This window comes from Drosophila kikkawai, chromosome 3R (genome assembly GCF_030179895.1).
Source record: "Drosophila kikkawai strain 14028-0561.14 chromosome 3R, DkikHiC1v2, whole genome shotgun sequence".
In the NCBI taxonomy this organism is placed as follows: domain Eukaryota; kingdom Metazoa; phylum Arthropoda; class Insecta; order Diptera; family Drosophilidae; genus Drosophila; species Drosophila kikkawai.
The window spans coordinates 23,410,636-23,434,117 of NC_091731.1; the positions used below are offsets into that span (position 1 = coordinate 23,410,636).

Sequence of the window (23,482 nt, forward strand, 5' to 3'; positions counted from 1 at the left end):
GCTTGGTGGCAGGTCGTCGCCTAAGCCTGGCAATTGCAATTGTGAGTCAAGTGGTCGCTGCTGGCTCCTGAAATGGATTACCGCAGGCTCAAATCCTGGCCCTGGCCCATTCACACATTGCCATGTTGGCAGCATCATCGACAGGCTGGCGCAAATATGCTCCACTTTGTGACTGCATCTCTTATTCCTTGAGCCGCTCAAACTGCCAGCTGCCAGCTTTTACAGCCCCAAGCTGGCCATTTTTTACTAAATCGTTTGCGTTCTCCGCAACTGGCCAGCGAATGGGGTATGCTCACCATGGAGATAAGCTGGCAAATGACTACTCCTTGGCGTAAATGCCCTTCACCTTAACTCGGTATTATTAAGACGAGCTGAGGAAGCTTATTACTTGACGTAAGACCTTATTGCGACCCCAGTTTAGCATTACTATAAAAGAAGTAAACCTGAATTTACCAGTTTTTGCAACCCACTAATTGGCTTATTTAAACTGCTATTTAAAATAATTTAATATGATTTATGAATGGTGTATTAATAGAATTGAAAACCCCTTCGGCAACCGTACTCTCCCAGATATTAATTAAATATAGAAATGAAATTATGCAAGCCATAACTCAATTTAACTTGGAATTTAAATGAAATCGCGCTTACAAAGGTGAATAAAAACTATCGCGGTATTTGCCGTTTGCAGAACGCAAAGCAATCGCTCGTTGAATTAAAACCAATTAAGGCTTCCAATTAACATTTCAAAAGCTTCATTCAGTCATCAGGCAGTCGAGCATTCGTTGTGCAACTTTTAACTTGGTTTGTTTGCCAGCTGCGCCTTTCTTTCTCCCGGCGGGCTTTCTTTGAAAAACTCTTTGCCAGTTTATCAACTGCTGCAGCGGCACTCAGCCGCAGTTCAGGCCATCTCCTCCATCTCCGAGTGCTCCTCCTGTGAGTGTAAGAGCTGTTGCCTCACAATTTGAACAGATTGTTGCCAGCGCCCCACCGGCCCCCTTCAATTGATTGTTTTTCCGGGCTTGGCTGCTCACAGCAAAGCTTAGCCTACATTTCAGGGCGCGATAAGCGCAATGCCCAGCGAAAAATATTTCAATTTAAACCATAATTCGGGCGCTTTCAGCATTTTGGCTAATCCCCGCTAAGCCAAATTGGCGTTTTCGGGGCCCAAATCCAATTTGTGAGGCATAAATTAAAATGCCGCCGCAGAGGCAAAAACAAGAATTATGAAAAATTTGTAATTTCCGTTTCGGCCAGAGGACGGCGCGCGGCGTCGGCCCAGTTAATTGCTTTATTAGCCAGATTGATTGATGTGCATATGCCGATGTCCTTGCGATGGCCAATTCAATTATATAATTGGACACATTTCCCAGGGCGCACATGTACTCAATCGCATGAGTGTCCCAGGAATGGCCGATGGCCGATGTCCGATGGTCGTCGACAGGCCATTGAGTGGCTCAATGGCTCACTGGCTCATTACGGCACCATCGAGCACGTCGGGAAGGCTCCTCAAATGGCAACAATTATGAGCGGCATTCAGCATCTCTTTGTGGAGTGTTGTTAACCTTTCGCCGGGCCACTTGAACCGGATGACGCTGCCCGTGCTCTTGGCCAGAATAGATGCACTTGAGGCACTCGAGCAATCGGCATGCCTTTCCGTGCATGTTTTCAGCCACACTTCAGTGTAATAAGCTCGGCGAACATTTCGAAATAAAAACCAATCTATTTTCTGCAATGCAATGAAAAACGAAGGAAAACTCGGACGCAATTCAATTAGACAAAGTTGGCTTTAAGCAGTCAAATGGCTTGAATTTCCTCCCATTGCAGTGGGTAATGCAATTTTCCCTAAATGCTGTAATTTCATTTGTCAACGCTGCGACAACATCAGCAACAGAGCAGCAGCGCCAGCAAGGGACAGCAACTTCAGTGTCAGGGCGCCGACATGAAGGCGAGGCGTTGACATCCTTGTTAAAGGACGTTGTAGCTGCCGCTGCTTCGCCTAAAATGTTTAAGGGGCTACTTGTAACTTGTTAGACGCTCGGCGAGGCTGACATCCTAAAGAAATTACCTGGCAATCACTCAGATGCAAGTTTCCCTTGGAATATACATATATTTATGCAAATACTTTGCACCAAACTAGACGCAGTTTCTGGCCCAGATGCCATTGCTGCGATTGCGCTGCAGCACAGCATCGCCTCTGTGGCTATGCAGCCTCCATAAATTATGTTGCAGCTATTTGGCAAATGAAAACTGCATATATTCGGGCCGCTCCATTTCAAATATGTTGCCTCGCCAGCACACTCGCTCTCCCCGGCACACGCTTTTAATTAAAAAGGCCATTTCTGAGGCAGGCGGCACCTGGCCAACCGACCCTCCATTTTCCGCACTCGGGCGCATTAACCATAATTGCAATTCATTATGCATGCCAATGGCAGCCCGCCACGCACTATCTTCCCGAACACGGGGCTAATGGACAAAGCTGCGGCTAAACGGACATCTAATGCCAATAAGCATTTACTAAATTAAATATTTGGTTTAACGCTTTACAAATGGCGAATAGATAATCAAAATTAAACGTTATTTACCCGAAAAAGGTAAATAAATAAAGAGTTCAAAGAGCTTTGTCGATAAATATTTAAAGAGCTAGAGCTTTTTAATAAAAATCCTGATTTTTATGCAGTTGATGTGAATAAAAATAAATACAAATACAATATTTAAGTTAATCAAAAGCTGCCCACAAACAAAATGCAATTCAAAATAACCCAAATAAATTTATAAAACTGATTTAACAAAATCTGACAATATTCTGGGAAGGCTGATCGCCAATATTCCACTAATCCAACTAAATAAAGCCAATTTATAAACACAACAGAAAACCAGAATGAAAGCTAACTTTTGGAAGGTAAAGTTTGTATACCCTTGCTAGTTGAAGTAGATTTAATAAGTAGAATTAGGTAATTTTTAAATATTTATTACTGGGGATATTTAAACTTTTATATGTAAAAACTCCGAGTGCGTAAAGTTTCAACATTTTCATTTTCATATAATTTTTTATACTTAGTGATTATTCCTCTGGCAAGATTATTATAAAATTAAGGCTATAATATGAAAATATGTTAACATTTTCCGCCTGGCAATCCTCTGATCAAAATTATAATACCCTACAAGGATATCAAAAGACTTTAATAACAAACCAAATAAGCCTCACACCTTTTCGCCATCTCCAACATGGCTTGAGTGAAGCTCCCCCGAAAAAAGTCAAAGAACTCTTATGCAAAACAGTCCCCCCATTTATATATAGCAGCAAATCTATATATACGCTTCATTTAGGGCTATTTTTGCCACTTTTGTAGCCAATTTTAAACGCCATCCCTGAGACAGGCGGCTGTGGTTTGTTATTATGGACCTGGATTATTTTTGGGGTCGTTGACAAAGAGTTCAGAGTATCGCCTGGAACGCCACATATCGTCTCCATTCGGGTCAAGTGCAGAAGCAAATAAAAACATCTTGAAAATAGAGAAACTGAATGGATTGCCAAAGACTTTCGAGAGCACATTTTGTGAATTCTCAGCTGCCTAGCTCTCAAACATTTCCTCTCTCTGTATTTTTCTCTTTTGCGATGAACGAAAGTGAATTTGAATTTACAAAAACAGCTTCGCCGATCCATCAGCACTTGGTCAGCACTCGACGCTCAGGTCTCCGTCTTCGCAGTTGCAAAAGTTCGTTTGCCGCGACGCGTGCAAAGATCCCTCGACTCCGGCGGATATTTTTGAAAATGCTAAACATTCCCCGAACACTGATCACCGAAAACTGAAAACTTAAAACTAAATTCAAAACGGAAAAAAACTACGCAAAATGGGTGCAAAGTTGTTTTTGTTGGCACTAATTGGCTGCCAATTTCTGCTGAGGACCGGCGACTGTTTTGAGGCCAAGCGATTCTTTGGCGTGGGAAAGCGGATTCCCGGTGACCAGCTTCTGGTCAAGGATGTGCGTCATTCGCGTCCTGCTGGCTCCGAGGAGCTGCCCCGTGTGGACTTTACATACGAGATCCAGGAGCCGATCACCTGTGTTGAAATTCTGTCAGAGGAAGTGAGTTTGCATTGCTTATGGTTATAGGAAAGGATTAGGGCCCTTGAAAATTCTTTTAAAAACTTAAAGTTGCATTATTCCTACGTATTTAAAGGTGAATTTAACTCAAAAAGAGAAACGATTCAGGTCAGCGGTAAATCATTCAGTGTTTTCAGATACTAAAGTTTTATTTTCATTTTGTATCGACAAAAGCTACAATGATGCCGATTTTCCTACAGAATTCGACCATGTATACAATACAAATATTTCCGCTTCATTTGGGCATAAATCATGCATTTTGGGTTCCGAACAACTGAGCGATATGTACGGGTATTCGATGTTGACTCTGGGCATTTGTCGTTCTGACCCCTTGTTGTGCTTTATTTTGCAAATGCCCGGTACCAAAATAGAAACAGAACTGGCATTTTTTTCGTCACCAGCCGACGACAACAACAAGTTTTAGTCATTGATGTGTGTTTATATTTATATCCAGTGTGTTTGAGGCCGCAAGGGAATACATTTTCCCCCTGTATCTTTTACCAAGATCTGTTTAGTTTATTTTGCCCTAAAATATGATTAGGTTATGAGCTCGACCGAGTTATGCGAAATAAATTCCAAATATATAGACGTCTGGATCGATAATTGAAATTGTATAACCCACACTTGTAGGCTAATAAACACAAAGTGGCTTATTGAAATATTTGCAAAGTATGGCAATTTGGCAAAACAGAAAAGTCAAGTGGCGGAGAACGACCTTAAAGTGAATATATTATTTCAAGAATATCACGAAATAAAGTCTCGCTAAATGCATTTTAAATTTTTGGCATTTCTAAAGGCAATTATGACGCGAGATTTTTCCCCGAAAATACACGTATATCAAATTATTCAAAGTACATAATGTACGTCGTTCCGAATCCGATTGTCAGTCCGAGTAAACATCTCGGAAATTGTGGCATGGCAAAGCGCTGATGGATGTTGCCGCGATGGTCACACATGATTGAGTCTGTCCAAATTTGATGGGATTTCTGATTTGGTCTTCCCCTCTCTCTTTCATTCGTTAAGAACATTTCGGCGGAGGTGATATTTAGCCTGGTGAACCGTCTCATCGTGGGCATGGTCAGGCTGGCGGGCAGCAATGAGAGCGATGAATCCCCACGAACAGAGGCCAGCGTTCCAGTTCCAACACCTACAGCGTTCGATGTTACCATCATGATCTTTGGCCTTAATGACACCGCCGTCAATTACGATCCCTCGATGATCGTCAATCCCGACCAGCAGTACGAGGGCGAAATGGAACCCTTTGAGTTTGAGGTCGAACAGATTTCGGACGCCGAACGGTATGACAATATCCATCGAGAGACACTACAGGTGGAAGAGGAGGACTTGGATGAGGATCTGTCCTACGAGGAGGCCGAGGAGTCGACGGAGGGACCATTTGCACCCACAGATCACTTTGATACGCCGGACAAGATCATTGAAATTGGTCAGAGGCAGCCGGGTGAGTTAAGAGATTATACATCCTATGGACGATACTAAATTCCTATTATTATAGGCGACCGACTGGTGTACGAATGCTACCACACAGCGTCCGATGATTCCGATGAGAAGAAGAGAAACCAATCGGTCATATTCTACTATATTGACTCCGCCTCTATAACCTATGTCAAGTTTGTCGTTATGGATGTGAGTATATCAAGTTTTTGAATTGGATTTCGGATATTCGATGTCTTTGACTTTGTACAGATTAAATAGCTTGGAGAACACTTATATATTGGTTCCATTTATTATACTGATTTCAGCACTATGGAAATAAGAACATCTCTGACCCTGACTACATCGCTCCCGTGGCGGAGTACAGTCATTTCTCGAGGAACACCCTCAAGGCCGTCATCACGGACTTTGACACGGAGACCCTGTTCGTCCAAATGTTCATCTACGGTTACCGCGCTAACGAGGCTCCCGCCACATATGTTCCCTTCCTGCCACCGCCACACTGGCAGGGAAGTGGCGACTCCACGAACAGTCGTACTCCGGTGTTGACACCTGTGCAGACGATGCAACTGCTCCTGATGACCGGCCAGAAGACAACTCCGCCGCCAGTGATCTACAGCGATGACGAGGAGCAGCCGAGTATCAAGCCAGAGGACATGGAGTTCAATCGGATCATAAACGAATCAGCGAAGAAGGACTCGGCGATGCGGCAGCTGGATTCAAAATTGGTGGTCTGGCTGGGAGTGCTGCTCCTCCTGGTCCTGCACCACTAGCGGGAAGTCATTAGTTAATCCATGGAAAGCTTTATGAGTAGTCTTTAGTCCAACATTCTGTGTATTGTATTTTACGAAATAAACTTTTTGGCCTAACCCAAGCACATCACACAGCACACTCACTCTTCGGCAAATTGAAAAAGTTGCCGGGAAAAGTAGGTCATGGCGTTGGCTTGGCCCCTGACCCCCATCGTCCTCATCCCGAACCACAAACACTCACACACACACACCGTATACGCAACCCTCGCCCATAAACCAACTCCCTGGGCAAATTATCTGCGTCGGCGGTGGTGGTTGATTCGGCATTGCAGACAAAGGAAAAGCGGCTACGAAAAAGTGGAAATCCAACTGACGACAGCGGCAGTTTTCCGCCCACACCCCGGCGAATGTGTTTATTTGCCTGGACATTAAGTCAGCAGACCCAAATGTGTCCTTTGCCTTGGCAATTTATGTGCCTTGTATTTTGTTTCCACGCAGCGGGCGAGGCCAAAAAAAAATAGCAAAATTGGGAAAGCATAATAGCTTTCCCAGATCGAGAGGCGAAAAATCAAGAGTGAGTGATTTACGACAGAGACCCTACACCAAATAATCCTTTAAGTATTTCGAAAGTTTCAAAGGCTTCCCATATTCAGTGTGGCAAATATATATGATATATAGTGGCTCCTATATCGAAGCAAACTTGTGTGCCCAGCGCTCCGTTTTGTCAAAGAAATCTAATAACTTGTATTTCAATTTCCGGCTTGCTGCCCGCCTGAAAGCACATCCTTGTGGCTGTCCTGTGGCTGCAATGCCATGATGCTGACGGTCTCCTTTGTTGGTTGTCGCTTGCAGGTGGAAAGAAATTCCAAATACGAAATACTGCTACCTGGGAGCCTGCAGCAGGAGCAGTAAAAATGTCACAGCCACACAGAAAAAGACGAGGATGGAACCGTAGCGGGATAATGGCTTCAAGGGGGAGATGAGCAGCAGCAGCAGCAGCCAGGGAAGTGTCCGGCACAAAGGACATGTGAGTGAACGACGACGCCGGAGTTGGGGAGCTTGGCAGATTGGACTTCTACCGCAGCGTTTCGAGGGAATGGAACTGGCCCCCTAGGGCACAGCTTACCGACAATATTTATGTTTAATTTACAACAGAAATTTAGCAATATTTGCGACACTTGCAGCGGTTCCCATGTAGAAGCTGAAACTTTAACAGTTTCAGAAGAGAGCCAGCAGCTTGTGCGGAATTGAAAATTTCTTTTTATGCGTGGTAACGCTTACAAAACTTTTTATGCTCAGACATATAATTCAGGCATTATACGAGTGTATATATAGAAGGAAACACGTGTAGAAGACACTGCGGAAAAATAATACATGTTCAGTTTGAGGCTTTAAAAATACTTTTCAGAAAATGTTGAATATTTAAAAAAAGTAAGTATTATATAAAGTATTCTTAAACTATCGAAAAAATATGTTGAAATTTGGTCCTTGAATAAATCATACTATTAGACAGTTTCCAGTAACTGTGATGATATTTTCAGAGATTTTCTCCTCACAACTTTGGCATTTTAAAGCTTAAGCTTAAGCTTAACTTTCTCGCAGTGTCTGTCAGTGTTCTTGTGCGGCTAGGCGTGGCATTGTAAACAATAAGGGATAAGCAGCGCACAAGTGTCGTCCGCCTCCAAGTCAGTCTCTCTCCGAGTGCCCTAGCAACCCACCCAATCCAATCCATTCCCAGCCAGGCCAGGCCAAGCGCACCCAACCCAATCCCCTGCCGAATGGCAGTTCCAATGCCAAGCCAACGATGCCAGAAGGGGTGACGTGAGCTTTTGTCAATAACTTAATAACTTAAAATATGGTTTAATGCTCACGTAACAACATTTTGCCACTTGTGCCAAGCACACGTAGGTGTGAATGGGCCGGATGGCCAAAAGGGGTGCCGCTGCGGGTTACTTAAGGTCGCATCGCGCCACCCTTCATTCAAAGCCAAAGCCAAGGCAATCGGCAGGAGCTGGAGCGGGAGCAGCAGCAAGAAACCGAGCTAAAGGCGGATCAGGCCGACCAGACAATGCCAATGGCAATGGGAATGGGACTGGCAACTGGCAACTTTTATGGGTGTGCGGCGGCAAAGGTTCCGATGGCTTACATGTGTACACACCGGGATATAGTCGGACTATGCCGATATATCTGTGTGCGTTTCGCCTCCTGGCTGTGCGCACGTGCTCCACCTTTTGATCCTATTTAATGCCAGCCCAAAAAGCGATATCGATTTTTTTCCAGTATGTTTTTTTTTGCTTGCCTGCCGCTGGAGATGATGCCTCCTGGGCCCCAAGCGGACTTTCTTTCATGTGTGTGTTTTCGCATTTAAAATAATTAAAAAAATACAGCTTGTTTCAAAAAAAGAATTGTAGAGGGTGGTATGTTTTCACCTCTTTTAATGAGTAACTTACATTTTATACTTGGCTGCTTGCTAAATATACTGTTTATACATCTGATTTAAGATATGTAAGGGTCTGAAATGGAGTGTATGTCATTTCATTCGCCATTACCACAATTCGGTGGGGGCAGTCGCTCCACTGCATCCTTTCTGCTCCAACTGCATAATACATTCTCTCTCTGTGTTTTTGTGTGTTTGGAGACAAAACTCAACTCATTAGCGTGTGTGCCAGAGGCTGGAGATGGGGAGGGAATCAAGTGGGGATTCGCCACTGCTCCCTACTCACAATGGGAGCACGGGGCGTGGCATGTGGCACATGTCTGGCTCACTGGTTTCTGCATTTGAATTTGCATTTTATTAAATTTCAAAAGCTCTCCTCACATGTCCCCATATAGCCAGCATTCTCCCACTTGAAAGCCCACCTGAAACGACCGTTGTTAGACAGGTGAAGCGGGTGGGGAGGGGCTTAGGGTTCGGGGTGCAAAGTGCCGCCAAGAGGGTGGTGGTGCTGCTGCCGAGTGCAAAAGGTTCAGCATTGCATATTTATGCACTTAATAACGCATTTTAGCATGCTCAAGTGCATCTCATCTTTTGTTACATTCCGACAACAGGGAGGGAGGGGATGAGGATGAGGATGAGGCTGGGCCTGGGATGACATATGGAGAATGGGCGAAATCTTGGCGATACAATGCGAAATGAGTTTCCCTGCGAGAGCAGCCAAATGTTATCTGTGCAAGTTGACAAATGGAGCATGAGAGCAGCTGACATGTCCAAACATCCAGAATGCATTCTCATATTACACAAAGGCCTTCAGTGAAATTAAAGCCAGCTCTTAAGTGATTCAACGATACGTTTGCCTTGAAAAACCATTAAAAACATGAATAACTGAGAAAACTTGTTATGAGGAACTTCCTTAGGATTGAAAATTTATTTTGAGAGTCTATACTTGTTATATTCAGGTAATTAGTAGAATATTAAATTTACAAGTAGATTTGTATATATTTTCAACTCCGCTTGAATTGCACAATAATATATACATATAAAATGCACTTGTAAAACTTTTAAGGGGATGCCAGGAGCACTCAACTTTTTTTTTCATATATGCAAAAGTATCCCTAGAAGCGAAATGAAAAAATTAAATCCCTATAAAGCTGAGGAGCTTTTTCCCCCAATCAAAATCAGTGCCGCAGGGACTGCAATCAACTTTGGATTCTGCACTCCTGGCAACCGTCTAGTTTTATGCAATAACAATGGGACAGGCGGTTGCATAATTGATTGATTGAATCCGTATGCAACAATTGGACAGAGATGGTTAGCCAACGAGGACAGCGGTTGTGGGAAAGGGATTTCGGGCTGGTCGTCTGCATGTGTGTATGTTTGAGTTCGTGTCCTGACGTCCCCTGGCATTGTTGGCAAGTGGCAAAGGCACAAAACACAAAAACCGCAGTTACTACTGGACTCGATCGAAGGCAGTGCTAACAAACAAACAAGGAAATGCTGGGCAAACCAATCAATGACACAACTGAAAGCCACAACGTCACCCAAGTGTGAAGAGCCAAGTGGGGATGATTGAGCAGCCCCACACTCGCAAAAAAAGGAGCTGCTAGGAGCAGTCAAACTGAAGTACCAATAAGCAAACACGAAAACTAAATAAATCAAACTAGAAATAGATTCAAAAATAATATTGCCTGAAGTGGAAAAGGCTTTTAAAGCGATTGCAATTTCTGTACAAACTGCAGACAAATCGATATCAATTTTCTGCTTAATTGGTTAAAATTTATTAAGTGGATTTGAAAGGAATTCCTTACACTTAGAACCTCACTTTTCTTAGGGTGCATCCCTTAACCATCGCCCAGGACATGTGCGGCTTCAATGTGGGCACATTAAATTACAGTTTTCAGAGCCAAGAACAAACAGGCGAAAGTGCAGAAGCTCATTTAGCAAAGGATGTGAAAGTCGATGTGGCCGTTGGTCTCGATTGTTTGGCAAAGTGGCGCCGATCGGGATTCACCCAGCCAACCACGTCCTTGGCCTGGACGGGACGCCATCTAATTGAAACTGTCAGCGACAGGCCTGGGTCGTAAATCAGAGCCGGGGGCCGGGCCGTTAGAACTAAGCCAAGTCTGTTTCGAGATGTTGCCGCTGCCTAAACAATTAAAAAGTTTTCAATTAACTCGCAGCTACGAAATTGGCACTTGTAATCGGCACCTGTTCAACAAGCGTAACAAACAGAGGCCTGCGGATGTTTTCCGAGGGCGGCTTCCTTCGTTCCTGCCCAAATAAGCTTCGCGGGGAGGTGGGCAGGGGCATCACTACCACAAGCGGGCACGTAATACATTTATTACGCGTGAGCACGCCGTCGAATAGAAGTCTGTATGTGCGTTTGAGGATAAATGAGTTTTCAACATTGCGTTGCATACTTTCGGGGTGGCAAAAGTTTGGCTTTAAAGAGGAAAATTCAAGAGAAACTAAGCGCTTAATACTGCTTACTATGGCTACAAGTCCCAGTACCTCCTACCCTATAAAAAGCTTGAGCCTTTAGATTTATTCACACAAACACTCAGGTTTTATTAGAATATAGCTTAAATTTAATATTTTATGCTTGACTAAGCAGAAAACCTTTTATTAGCCTGAAGTAGGGAAATATTATTACCACAAAACTATTTTAATTGCTAATAATACTAAATTTAAATTAAAGCTCTATTTCATGACAAACTAGCTGGAAAAAATCTACCACAGGCACCTGAATATATGTATTTGATTTAAATATTTTCATAAAACCATCATCGCTGGCTAACAATAAGCGCGGAAAATGGTGGAAAGGTGGCGAGAGCTCGGCATTCTCATGATCCGGTGGAAATTAACTTAGAGCACGCACCGCCAGCACAAAATGCGCGACTGCGAGCATAATGGTCTGCTGCACATAATTAGCCAGTGGCTGGCCGAGGGCTATTCAAGTGGTGTTGTGGTCACTGACCAGCAGGAGTCACAGGGACAGAAGCAGGGCCACCTCAACTGTCGCCGCGCACAAAGATTGAAACGAACTCAATTATTTTTTACTGCGCGTAATTAAAGCTCAGCTGAAATGGGTGGGGGATATCCTTTCGGATTGTCCTGTGTCAGTGGCGCTGGCAAATATTAATGATGTTGAGCCCTCTGCGAGCTGCTAATGATGCTGCTGCTGCTCCTGCTACGGCCACCAATTCCACAACTCTATAGTGAAGCAATAACTACACTCGCCGACTTCATCAACAGTTGCCAAGTTAATTACGCTAAGTGAACCATTTCAGCTAAAAGCCATCAGCATCGCCATCAGCAACAGCTACAGCTACAGCTTCATCTTCAGCTCCAGTAGCATGTTCCACTTCAGCCTGAGTAGAAATTGTTATTCTTTTTGCATTATTAAAAGTTTTGCGAGACGAGGCAAGTTCATAAAAATATGGCATACTCTTGAGCTCGCCATAAATATGTAAAATACATTCCGAGTTGCCGCCAGCAATTTAAATGATTCGCAGGCAATATATACATATATGTATATGTATATTCGAGGTAGTCGTCCTACAGGGCTTCTCGAAATGATATTCCATATTCATTCCATCTTTGACCTTTATTTTTTCAGATATTAAAATTCAGGTATTAGAAATGTAGGAAGAACTTTACAATTAACTCTACTAATAAAACATTGACTGTCCAGAAAGATGAAGGAACGTAAAGACACCTTCCCTGACTCACTGTACCCAATCAGCCAAAGTACGAACATTTCCTTTGTAATCGCTCCAAAAAGTTTTCTCTTTTTTGTTGTCGTTCTCATCATTTAGTTATCATTAGATTGCATTTGTTATGGATTTTGCATAAATCCAAATCGCCAGAGAGGAAATTATGATGCCCGATCCGGGGATTTCCCTTCCGAAAAAACCGACATGTGTGTCACATGCCAGAGGAAAGGGAGAAAGCTGGCTATTAAATTACATTTTATGATTTGAGGCAGTGTCCTTGTTCGATGGCATGTCAATTTGCTGCGTCAATTTATGCGAAAAGCCCGCGACAGTTGTTCAACCCTTGGGATGATAAAAAAAAGAGCGAAGAGCAAAGGAATCCCGAGTAGTCCAGGCTCGTCTTTGTTTGAGTTTCCGTCGAGTCTCTAAGGATGTTGTCTTTTTTCTCTCCTTCAAGCGGAAAGCCAACAAATCAACGCACTCAGCGACGATGACGCACTCCATCATCAATATTCTATTAATGGCAGTGCAGTTGTTAAAATATTATGATCCCCAAGCAAAATTTGACTCTTTTCTGGAGAGGGGGAGGGTACTTAAAAAATCACTTCGGAATATTTCTCGCTTGTTTTAATACGCACTCGCTCATCCCCTCGCTGAGATGATTTATGCGAGGAGGAAATGGAAATGAGGACAACTCCCCGATGGGTTCGAACTTGCTTTGGCTTGGGCAATACTGCTGCTTATCGCCCCTAAATTGCTCAAAGACGTAACAAGGAATTAAGCTTGTGGCTTAGCGCACTTGCAACAGAAATGGAAACGTAATCGGAATGGAAATGGAAACGGAAATGGGACGGTTTCGGGGAGGTGGGGTTGCATGTTGGGTTCCGGGGATATGGATAGACACGCGTCTCTCTCACAAACCTCGACACGTGTCCGTCGCCACACAAATACATTCCCGGCAAATACACTCGAAAATATAAGGGTTTAAATAAGAAAAGTTATATATTTTTTAAAGATTTCAAATGCTTTGGGTGCGACAACTAAATGTTACCTAATTTAGGTTTCAGAAGTCAGAACTGCATACTAATTTCTATATTTTTTTTACAACCTGTGATTTCCATTCTAAAACTAAAAGTAACCTGATATTCTTAGTGTACCCCTTCGTGTTGAAAACAAAATTGAAAACTGTTAAACAAATCGCAAACGGGTTTATTGCTCGAACTGTGTGCTGCATGGCTTAAAGGAGACGGCGAGATAACCAGCATAACCAAGCACACCCCATCCCAAGCCAGAAACCCATCCAACATCCAGCATCCTGCACATATCGGGCTCAGAAAGGGACCGCAGACCCACAAACCGAGGATCCACTTGAGTCTGCGTGGGCCGCATTCACTTAACTTTAATTTTGCGCTACAAAACACGGAGGGGGGGGGGGGGAGGAGACCCTCTTCGGTAAAGGCAGCCGAGACAGACGTGATTGGGTTTTTATATTCAATATAAAAAGGATTATATGGCATTTGTTGTGCAAGCATTGAAAGTTCATAATGATTGGAAAAGTTACGGCCACTCAGACGGGCGGCACCTTCGCAGACAGATAGACCCGAGACCCCTGGCCCCTCTCGCTTCCGTTTGAGCTTTGCCCCACACGTGGCGTGTAAAATCAATTTGGAGCCCGAAATGAGTGCAACGTGGCCATTAGGGAGTCCTACGCCCTGCGACACCTGCCACGTTGTCCTTCACACGGCCGCGTCCACGGCCAGGTGTATAAATAGGTCCGGCTTTATCCAAAAAGCTGCGGTGCGACGCCTAAACACTTCCGGCGTATAGGCGTCGGGCATGTGTGAAATATCCAGCCCCACATGGAGATCATCTAGCTTATGGGGGTCATGAAATTTCCATGACCCGGCCTGAGCCGAAGCCACTTTCCAATTTATGAGCTGACCATATACACACACACACACCGAACATCCACTTCGGCTAATGGCCAACGTTCGGACTTAATAGTTTCGCCTGACAGTTTAAAGTGTCCGACAGTTTAATGGACTTTGTCCAGTATTTATTGTATTAATATTACACCGAGAAGCATCGAACAAATGAGATGGAAAAGGCTGTTCAATACACCAAGAAAAAAAAGGGTATTCTCAGGAGAATATCCATAGGATAAGGCTTAATGAAGTAAATGGAAATATATTTATATATGGTATTTGAGTTGCTTTTGGCCAAAATAATATAAACCTAGTTTAATACGCATATTTTTTTTACTGTGCAGCCTTGTTAAGTATCAAAACTAATGGCTTGTGGGCAGGACAATTGTTAATGGTCGAGTATAAAGTACTTACCTCGGGTATATCATCTGGCACCTTTCCCATCCATGATAACGAGAGTATCGTGCAGTCGCATTTTGTGTTTATGTTCCGCTCGAAATGTAAATGCATTTTATGGCCCGAATGCGAAGGCCAGCTATTTCCTCAAGTTCGTACGGTTAGTTGTTGCTGCACGCTGATTTAAGCCACACACATGTTGCTAAAAGGAAAAACAGAGGAAAAATAGATGGGGTTTCATTATCGTTTAGTATAACATGCCAATAACTAATTTACGATGAAAGCCAAATGGAGTCGTTGTTGTTGCTGATGGCTGGCCCACTCGTGCTGCCAATGTTGTTATTATTACGCTTCGTGTTGTTGTTGTTGTTGCTGTTGCTGGTGCCTTATCAGGCCAAAACACACACATTCACAAGCAAGCCCTGCCTTACTGCGGGTCATTGGCTGTGCTTTGTACGGGGATTTATCGACGGGTGGAACGATGTCCCCGGCATATGTTCGCCGTGCCAGGGTATCAACTTCATCTTTCCACTTCCCTCAAGGGTTGACAAATTGCACACGAATGGCGCAGGAAGAGCTCGCAGGACACACACTGCCACGTACACGACATAATTTGAAGCATACTTTGCAGGGCACACTAATTGGTATTAGTGGGAAAGTGGATGTGTCGTATCTGCCTTTGCTCCGCCAGTCGCACGGATAACCCGGATAACCCACTCACCCATACACACACACACACCAATACACTCGCACAGGGCCCATAAAAATGCTCTTTAGCAAATGGCTTACATATTTGTGTACGTTTGTATATGTATGTATATTCCTGCAAAAGCTGAAAACTTTTAGCGGAAGTCGAATGCCTCGGTGGCTAAAGTTTAAATTTTGATAATTTGGTTACTTTAGCTTTTCCAAAAGTTATTTTATGAGCATGGCATGCGTAATAAAATAATTGCAAAGTACTTAGTTCTTTGTAAATGAATTTAAAGGGTTTAATTCCCAAGGGGTTATGTTGCTTTTGAAAGCGAATTTAATACCTTTTCTATAGTAGCATTGATCAGTAACTCAAATGAATAAAACCTTCTCAGAACTCTTGGAAAAACCCTTGACAAAACCTGGCCAATTAGTCTAAAGGAGTGAAACTCTTCAATCGTTTTTTGACTACTGCATAAAGCCCAAATTTGTGTTCCTAAAGAGAAATAAAGCAGAGGAATAAGCTGCTTTAATAGGCTCATAACAATTCAAACTCTGTGCTCCATTTATTCAAGCAAAATATGTCTGTACTTCCCACGAATTGAAAAATATTTAAAATGCCAAAAATGTTGTCAAAAATGTCTTGTCACTTTCTCTACGCCACTCATTTAAATTATTTAGAAAGTTGTAGAGACAAAAAGTCGAGTAAAGTTGAGCACTGCTAAGAGCCATGGGCAAAGAAAAACAATCCCTTGCTGAGCAGAGCAAAGACGAGCAGCTCTCCTTCAGTACGGGAATGTTTCAAATTATGCCTGAATAATTGATATGGCTGCTGCTGTCTGTTGTCTCGTTTGATGACTGCCTGACTAGCTGCTTGACTGGCTTCCCGCTCTCCGTCTCGGCCAAGAATTTGTTTGTGTATTTGGTTCTAGGTAGGCGGTCCTCTCCGTACACAGACAAATATTAGCAAGGACATTCAAGCTATGAATTAAAGTTCAAACAATAAATAGAAGGCTTCAAACTTGTTAGAGTTATGATAACACAAATATTTTGCTTTCATTTCATTTGATTTTATTCAAGGTAAAAGAAATGGACACTTGGAAAATATGAATTTTTTGAGACATTTGTTTATATATTTTAATAAAAAAAAAAAGCACTATACTTTATCTAACAGTACCGTAAAACCCATCAGATCTTATATTTTAGGCCAACTTAGACCTGTCACAATTGGTTCCTTCATTTTTTTTAAGTGCTTTTTGCCATCGCCTGTGGCTGGGGAAGCTGGGGAGGGTGGATAGAGCTCAGACAAAAGCACACACATACGCATTTGCTTCAATTATGTCGTGCGCTCTGTCTGATTGAATTTGACATGTTATATACCATTTTTGATTGCGTATACGCCCCGGGGGCGAGCCGTCATCAGCAAAGGCATCACTGCAAAGACCGAGACGTACCGAAGGAAAGCCAACTAATGGAATCCTTGGGAATGAATGCTTTTCGGCAATGGCCCTTTGCCTGCTTAAATATTGATAAAAAGCCAACTACAACTCGTTATAAATTGAAGAGTCCTCCGAATTGCATTTCAATGCGAGACACAGACAGCGGGAGGAATGCATTCTCGAGTAGTTCACGAGATGAATGATTGCACATTCGCCACGGGGCACATGCGGGACGTGTTACTTTCGCCACTCTGCAGCCAGACAGCCATTGTTCGGCTGCTTTTAAATTGTTCAACGTGGCAACGGGTAACGTGGCAGCCAACCTGCACTTTTCCACCCAGCAACCACCATCTGCCATCCATCCTGGATGGGAGCCCATGCAACGCCCCGCATGCTTTCTGCCTTCGGCTTTCGGCGCTTTTATGCGACATTGAGCACTTTTTAGCCGTGTGCGGTTCATGGCCGCCATAACGCTGCAAAGTAACGAAAATAGCTGAGGTGGCGGAAAACCTGTCGAAATGCCAGTCAGACCGGGCAATTCTTCGCAGGTGTGCAGCGGACACGACAGCCTGGCCAGACATCATGAAATATGCATTTAACCATCAACAATGGTGCCATCAGCCTTGGGCAATGGCCAAGAGCAAAACTTCCGAATAAATAAGCCAAAATGGCTCTGTAAAAGATTACTCAATCGATTTGCCAAGTATTTGTTGTTGATACAATTCCAGCAATCAAGAGATGCGTTGTGTAAATATTTTAATTTCAATAAAGCGGATCGAATTTCAAACAAATATTTCAATTTGTTAAGCGATACTTTTCGCTCTTTGACCTCGACCCCGAAACAATTCAGGGGCAACGCCATTTTGGCACGAGGATAGGATTTGTTTGGGCTTTGCCATTAAAAGTTAATTATGTGGAAAGAAGCGGGGGCGAAACTCACATAGAAGTCCAAAAACAAAGTAAACTTTGGTCGCCAGCTAGTTCGCTTTCCTTCGGCTGCTGCAATTAAGCTGCCGAAATTGGATTGCGTATACGCGTCGTTGTACGCAGTTGGCTGTAAGGCGCTTAACTATTATGTAGTCGTAACTGTTGTTGCTGCTGCCGCCGTTGACGTTGTTACTTCTAACGCCGTTTCAACGGCAAAAGTTTTGGACTCCTTGCCGGGTCGCATAATTTTTGGCAAACGGTAACTATCCTTACAGTGGGAGTTGCAAAAGATGTAGAATTTAGATGTCTTAAAAATAATAAAATGTTGGTAGGAAAAACTGACAAATATCTATTTGGTTACATAAATTAGTTCCTGAAGATTAAAGGAAATATAGCAGAATTTCTCTAAAATAAAATCTTAAAGATACTAAACATATTAGCTACAATGAATAAAGAAAAGGCACTCATTTACTCAAAGCTAAATCCCAGCTTATGTAAACTAATATAAACGTGTCACATTTCACTAAAACACACTCATGTTTATAAGAGGATTAAGCTGCACACTTTATTTAGTTAATGGCCACTTATGGTTACGTCACTTTATTTCGGATTAACATTTTCTCCACCCACTGTTGCCGCAAATGCAAAAATGTGCTTATATTTATGCCATGGACAGTCGCTTGGACCCCACTTAATGCCGCTAAAATCCAGATTTACTTTTTTATCCCCGGCGCATGTCCCTCCATCCTGTCGGCGAATTAATTGTGGCAATTTGCTTTTGATCCCCGGGCCAGGACTGAATTTGAATGCTCGCAATTATTTCATTTTCATCATGCTTTTCATCTACCTAACGAGCTGGCATTGTTCATATTTCCTTGTCGCTGTCGTGGTTTTTGCGATTGTTATTGCTGTCAGCGGGCTGGGAATGTCCTTGAACCGCTTGCAACTAGCTCGGCTCGCTGCTCCTTTGCATGTAGTATAATGAAAGTGCAGCGGTGCATGCAACAAGACCAAATACAACGGCCTCAGCTACAGAGAGTCGAGTGGAAGCAACGAAAAACTTTGTGCCCAATTCGAAACTCGTGTGCGTTGCCCTCGCCTCGAAGGGTTCGTGACGTTGGTCGCAGGAAAATTCATACACATATGGCATGTTATACATACTATATTTACATGTCCACATATATCGGGAAAGTACTTAATTCGGTGGTGTAGCGGTTACTCGTAAATCAAGAGCCCTTGGTGGGAAGGAAATTTCCAATTTGCAAAACCACTTTTAATTACGGAATTTATTTTAATAAAATATAGTTCAAGTAGAAGTATTGGTGAGCCATATTCAAAGTTTATTGTTAGTTATTACATTTGTATTTTTAATGATGTACGAATTAAGAAAAAGTATAAAATCACAAGCGAAGATTATAGTACATTTTCTTATCGGTCTGTTTTAATATTCTTGCAAACATTGTTTAGCAAAAGGACCTGGTTTTTCCTGGTTTTAATTTTCCCCTAATTATGTATCTGCTTTGTTGTGTGCCGCATGCCAGGCAACCAGTGGGATTGAAGCAAGTTCAAAGCCCGCTTGCCACCCCCTCCAATTTCCTTTCGTCCCCAATGGGGGGCTGCAGGCAGCCGAGTAATTGCTGCGAGTTCAGTTTCAACTGCCCATGGGGCATTCGCTTTAATTAGCCACACGCCAGCAAGCACAAGAAATGCGTTTGAAATAAAAATAAAAACTAAGAAAAACTGGGAAACAACAGAAGGCGACACCAGATATGTACGTGCATGCATTTAATTGGCGGGTTTTTCCAGCCAAACCCCTCCTGTTTTCCTTAACTCTTCCCTGCGGATGATGCGCACCCAAAGACAAAAAAAAGCAATAAAATTTTGCATAAATGACGAAATAAATGACAGCAAAGAAAAGCAACATTGAGAAATACGCACCCTGGGAGAGGGAGGAATGGAGTGCGTGGGTGGGTTTTGGGTTGGAAAAACCGCTCTTTGGGGTGCCGGCGCTACATCGATGTCTCTATGTGTGCACTGAGCTTTAATGGAGACTCAAAAGGAAAGTGGAGGTTGGCTTCTGGGAGCACTGGGGAAATTCCGTACACTCGGAGAAATATATAAAGTGTAAATGCTATTTAATGAAACTAAAGATGGGAACTACATTTAGTGCGAATTTGATACAAGTTATTCAGTTAAAGAGTAAATAAATGAGAATAGAAAATGGAAATACCATATATTTTTCATGTCCTAATTTCCCCAAATTTCAATACATTTCAGGCAATAATTTTTGTACAGTGCAACAAAGCTGACGGACTCTTTTCCCTGCTTCCATCCATTGTCCGTGTAGTTGTTGCCGCTTGTTTATTGACTTTGTCCGGGGTTAGGGGCTGTTGGGGGTGTGTCGTATAATTTGTTTCTACTTTAACCTAACCCTCAAGCCCCGCCGCCCGTTACATGTTGGGGAAAATTGTGCGCCTCAGTGGCGCTACAGTTACCCAAATGTATCTCGTTGTTTTTGCTGCGGTTGTTGCCGGGTGCGTTTTGCCCTCTCCTTGGCAATATAAACAATTTTTCCATTATTTGGTGGCGCTGCCACCGCTGCTTCAGTTATGCAAAATAATCAACATGCCAGATTCTGATATTGGCAAGGCAAAGAATAACAAAAATAATAACAATAACAGAAATACAAAAAAAAAAAAAAAAAGCAAAAGCAAAAGCAAAGCCGCCTGTTGTCAATGGCGAAAATATTGGCAAAACATTCGGAAAAAACCGCAAATCGAGCAAACTGCACTTGAACTTGCCACAAAAGCCCTGCCACATCGTCCTCCCGCCGCCATCTCGAATTATATAATGCAAATCGCGAGAAATACAGTCAAACTTCTGTGAATATCTTTTATATTCCGTTTTTTTTATCCAAAGAAATGTGAAGCTTTCGAAATAAGTTGCGTTGGGAATAATTTTAAATATATATTTTATAAGAGAGACATATTTTTACCTATTCTCGCAGGAGCAACAGCTATCCAAAAGTAGGCTTTTGACTAACTTATTTCGGGTTAATTTTTTTTAAGGTTTCTGAACTTAACAATCAATGAAATTTACTAATAAAAATTTTTATTCTGGAGAAATTATCCACATTTCTAAGTTAACAAGTTTACGAAATTTTTTTACATCTATTTTTAGCTATTCACGCTGCTTAAATTAAGGAAAAATCAGATTGAATCAAATTTCCTCCTCAATCTAAAGGTTTATCATATCTAGGATGGCCTGTTAACGCAAAATGCGGTATGGGGGGCTGGTAAACTAAAACGCAGCAAAATAAGACAAAATGTAATGACCTTGGCAGCCAAGCGCCAACGCAACGCTAACACACATTGGCACACACACCCGCGCCAGCATTCAAGCACACACAAACTTAAAAATAATTTCTCAAAGAGCAGCCGAGGAGAAGGCAAAGAAGAAGAAGAAGAAGCCCCAAGAACAAGACATTGGCGCTGGCGTAGGCGTTGACGTCGGCAGAGCCGGTCGCTGCTGCAGTCGACGTCGGCGCCGAGGCATCTAAATTATGCAAACTGAGGAATTGCGGCACCAACACACATGCACACTCGAAAAAATAATCAAATTTAAAATTTTTTAAACAAAATTGAACAATTTTGATTAATATTTTTTTGAATTTTTCGAGCAAAAGAAATATATATTTGAAAATATATTTTTTTAAATCTATATTTATCTTTAAATGAATTTAAATTTTTAATGTTCCAAGTATGAATGCAAATTCGAGTCCTTTTTTTGAGTGCACCTAATGTAGCACCCACCGTCCAGCTGTCGCCCCATGCAAATGTAACGGTTATGTGGCTTAAATGCTTATCGCTCCAGCTGACCAACTAACGGAATTTCAATTTCGGCACGCATTTTCCACGGGCGCTTTTTATAGGCGTGCTCCTGATTGCCACTTCTCCGGCCGGACGTACGTATTTCTCCCGCCGGAGTCGTTTTTCGATTACGAAGAAAAACATACAACACACACACACTCGACCCATCAGCACATCCACATGTCGCGCGGAAAGCCAATGCCGATCGATTTTCACTGTCATTGGTTGTTTGATGCGGATTAATCGAAAACGTGCGTGGGCAGCTCACTCAACCGAAACTAAAAACGAAGCCGAAACGCAACAAATTTAAGTCGGTGAGAGCCCTTAGGCAAATAGGGCTGATAAAAAACGTTTAACCACTGGAAAAGTTAACCCACATGACCGTGGCTCAAAAACACCTTTAATTAGCCCTGAGTTCTAAGAGCTGTGGTGGCTCCCGAGGTGTTTTCCTGGTGGCCACAACAAACACAAAAAGTAAAACACGTCCTATTATAGTGAAGCCTCGTAGACCTATAAATATCGTACACTTTGAATGTTATAACGAAATAGTTAGAGTCGTTATATGTACAAAAGATGTGTGTTTAATCCAATGAATATAAAAATAAACAGAATTTTAGAGCTAAAACGTTTATTTTTCCAAACAAGTCACAGAAATCCTTCGGAGATATTTCTATTAAATATGAGAAAATAGACTTCCTGAAACCCATCACAGTTTTTTATTTTTCTAGTTAGTTTGAAGCTTTTAAGTACAAATAAAAATTAAGTCAAATAAAAACTTAAATCTTCAGAATTGAATTCCAGTAGAGAATTTTGCACCTTACATATACATACATATACAAGTTGGACTACAATTTCATTGAGATTGCAAGGATATTCGTATTACACACACAGCCCGCGATGACGCGAGTCCTTTCAAGTTCAGTCCGATTTACGGAAGTCAAACTGTAGTGCACAGACATTCCCAGTGTCCATGGCTCGAGGGGGCCAATCCAAACCACCACCAATGTTGCCGGGATAAAAAGGATATTTGCCAGCCAAGGGGACAACGGAATTCCACAACTCACCTGTGCCGTCGCCGCCCCTCTCGCGTGTCTCTCACTGCTGCTCTGCTGTGCTGGGCAAAAGCTGGATCCAATTGAATTACAGTCTTTGCACCGAATAAGTGCTGCACATATGAATTAACCGCGTCGAGTGTGTTTTAGCAACTGTTTTGGGGCAGACGTTCCCGTTATTTTTCCCGTTTTCCGTTCCTTTTTTTTACTTCACTTCCTTTTTATCCGTTAAAGCACACATTCACACACACACACACACGGAACGCACATGCAGCGCGGTGGAGAAATTCCCGTTAGCACACTGCCGCAACAACGTCCGAACGTGGACTGCTGATGGCGGAGAATTTGTATTTAGGATGGTATGGCCGCTGGTGGGGTTGGCGGGGAAAAGCGGAAGAGAGCTCCAAGAGCGCGCCTGCGCCTGTCCGTCCGCATAGTTCTTATCACCGTAACTGTCAAACTGACGGAATTTACGCTGCTCTTGTTGTGTTTTTTAACGGATATCGATTTTTTGGTCACCAACAAGCGGTGGTCTCTGATGGCATAGAGGGTTTTTGTTTATTCTATTGCCTTTACACTAGCTAAGCACTTTTATAGTAAAAAAATTCTATTTTTCCTGCCCAATTTAACAAAATAAACAAAATACCGCAGCAGCACTACTGACGCACCCCCGCCTTTGCGGGAAAGTTCTGGGAACCCCGAAATGAGTGTAACGTTGAGCAA

At 42.7% G+C, this 23,482-nt stretch overlaps 2 protein-coding genes across 4 annotated transcripts in view; one reads left to right on the plus strand and one right to left on the minus strand.

Annotated features, from left to right (window-relative positions):
• Positions 1-23,246, minus strand: part of Tusp (WD40 superfamily protein Tusp) — a 28,806-nt gene extending 5,560 nt beyond the window's left edge. For 2 of the 3 annotated variants that reach the window (XM_017179638.3, XM_017179637.3), the window contains exons 1-2: positions 22,772-23,246; positions 14,801-14,984 (exon numbers count right to left, since the gene is read on the minus strand). In XM_017179638.3, coding sequence (XP_017035127.1) covers positions 14,801-14,896 — 96 coding nt within the window. In that variant the 5' untranslated portion in view covers positions 14,897-14,984; positions 22,772-23,246. Of the gene's footprint in view, positions 1-14,800; positions 14,985-20,833; positions 20,914-22,771 lie in introns of those variants that run through there. The other variant, XM_070286176.1, reaches the window with a different exon arrangement.
• LOC108083731 (uncharacterized) lies at positions 3,678-6,433 on the plus strand. The gene is made up of 4 exons (XM_017179639.3): positions 3,678-4,086; positions 5,128-5,563; positions 5,618-5,748; positions 5,865-6,433. Exons 1-4 carry the CDS (start codon positions 3,853-3,855, stop codon positions 6,327-6,329), a joined length of 1,266 nt encoding a protein of 421 aa, XP_017035128.1. The 5' UTR covers positions 3,678-3,852; the 3' UTR covers positions 6,330-6,433.
• Positions 23,247-23,482: the final 236 nt, after the last annotated feature.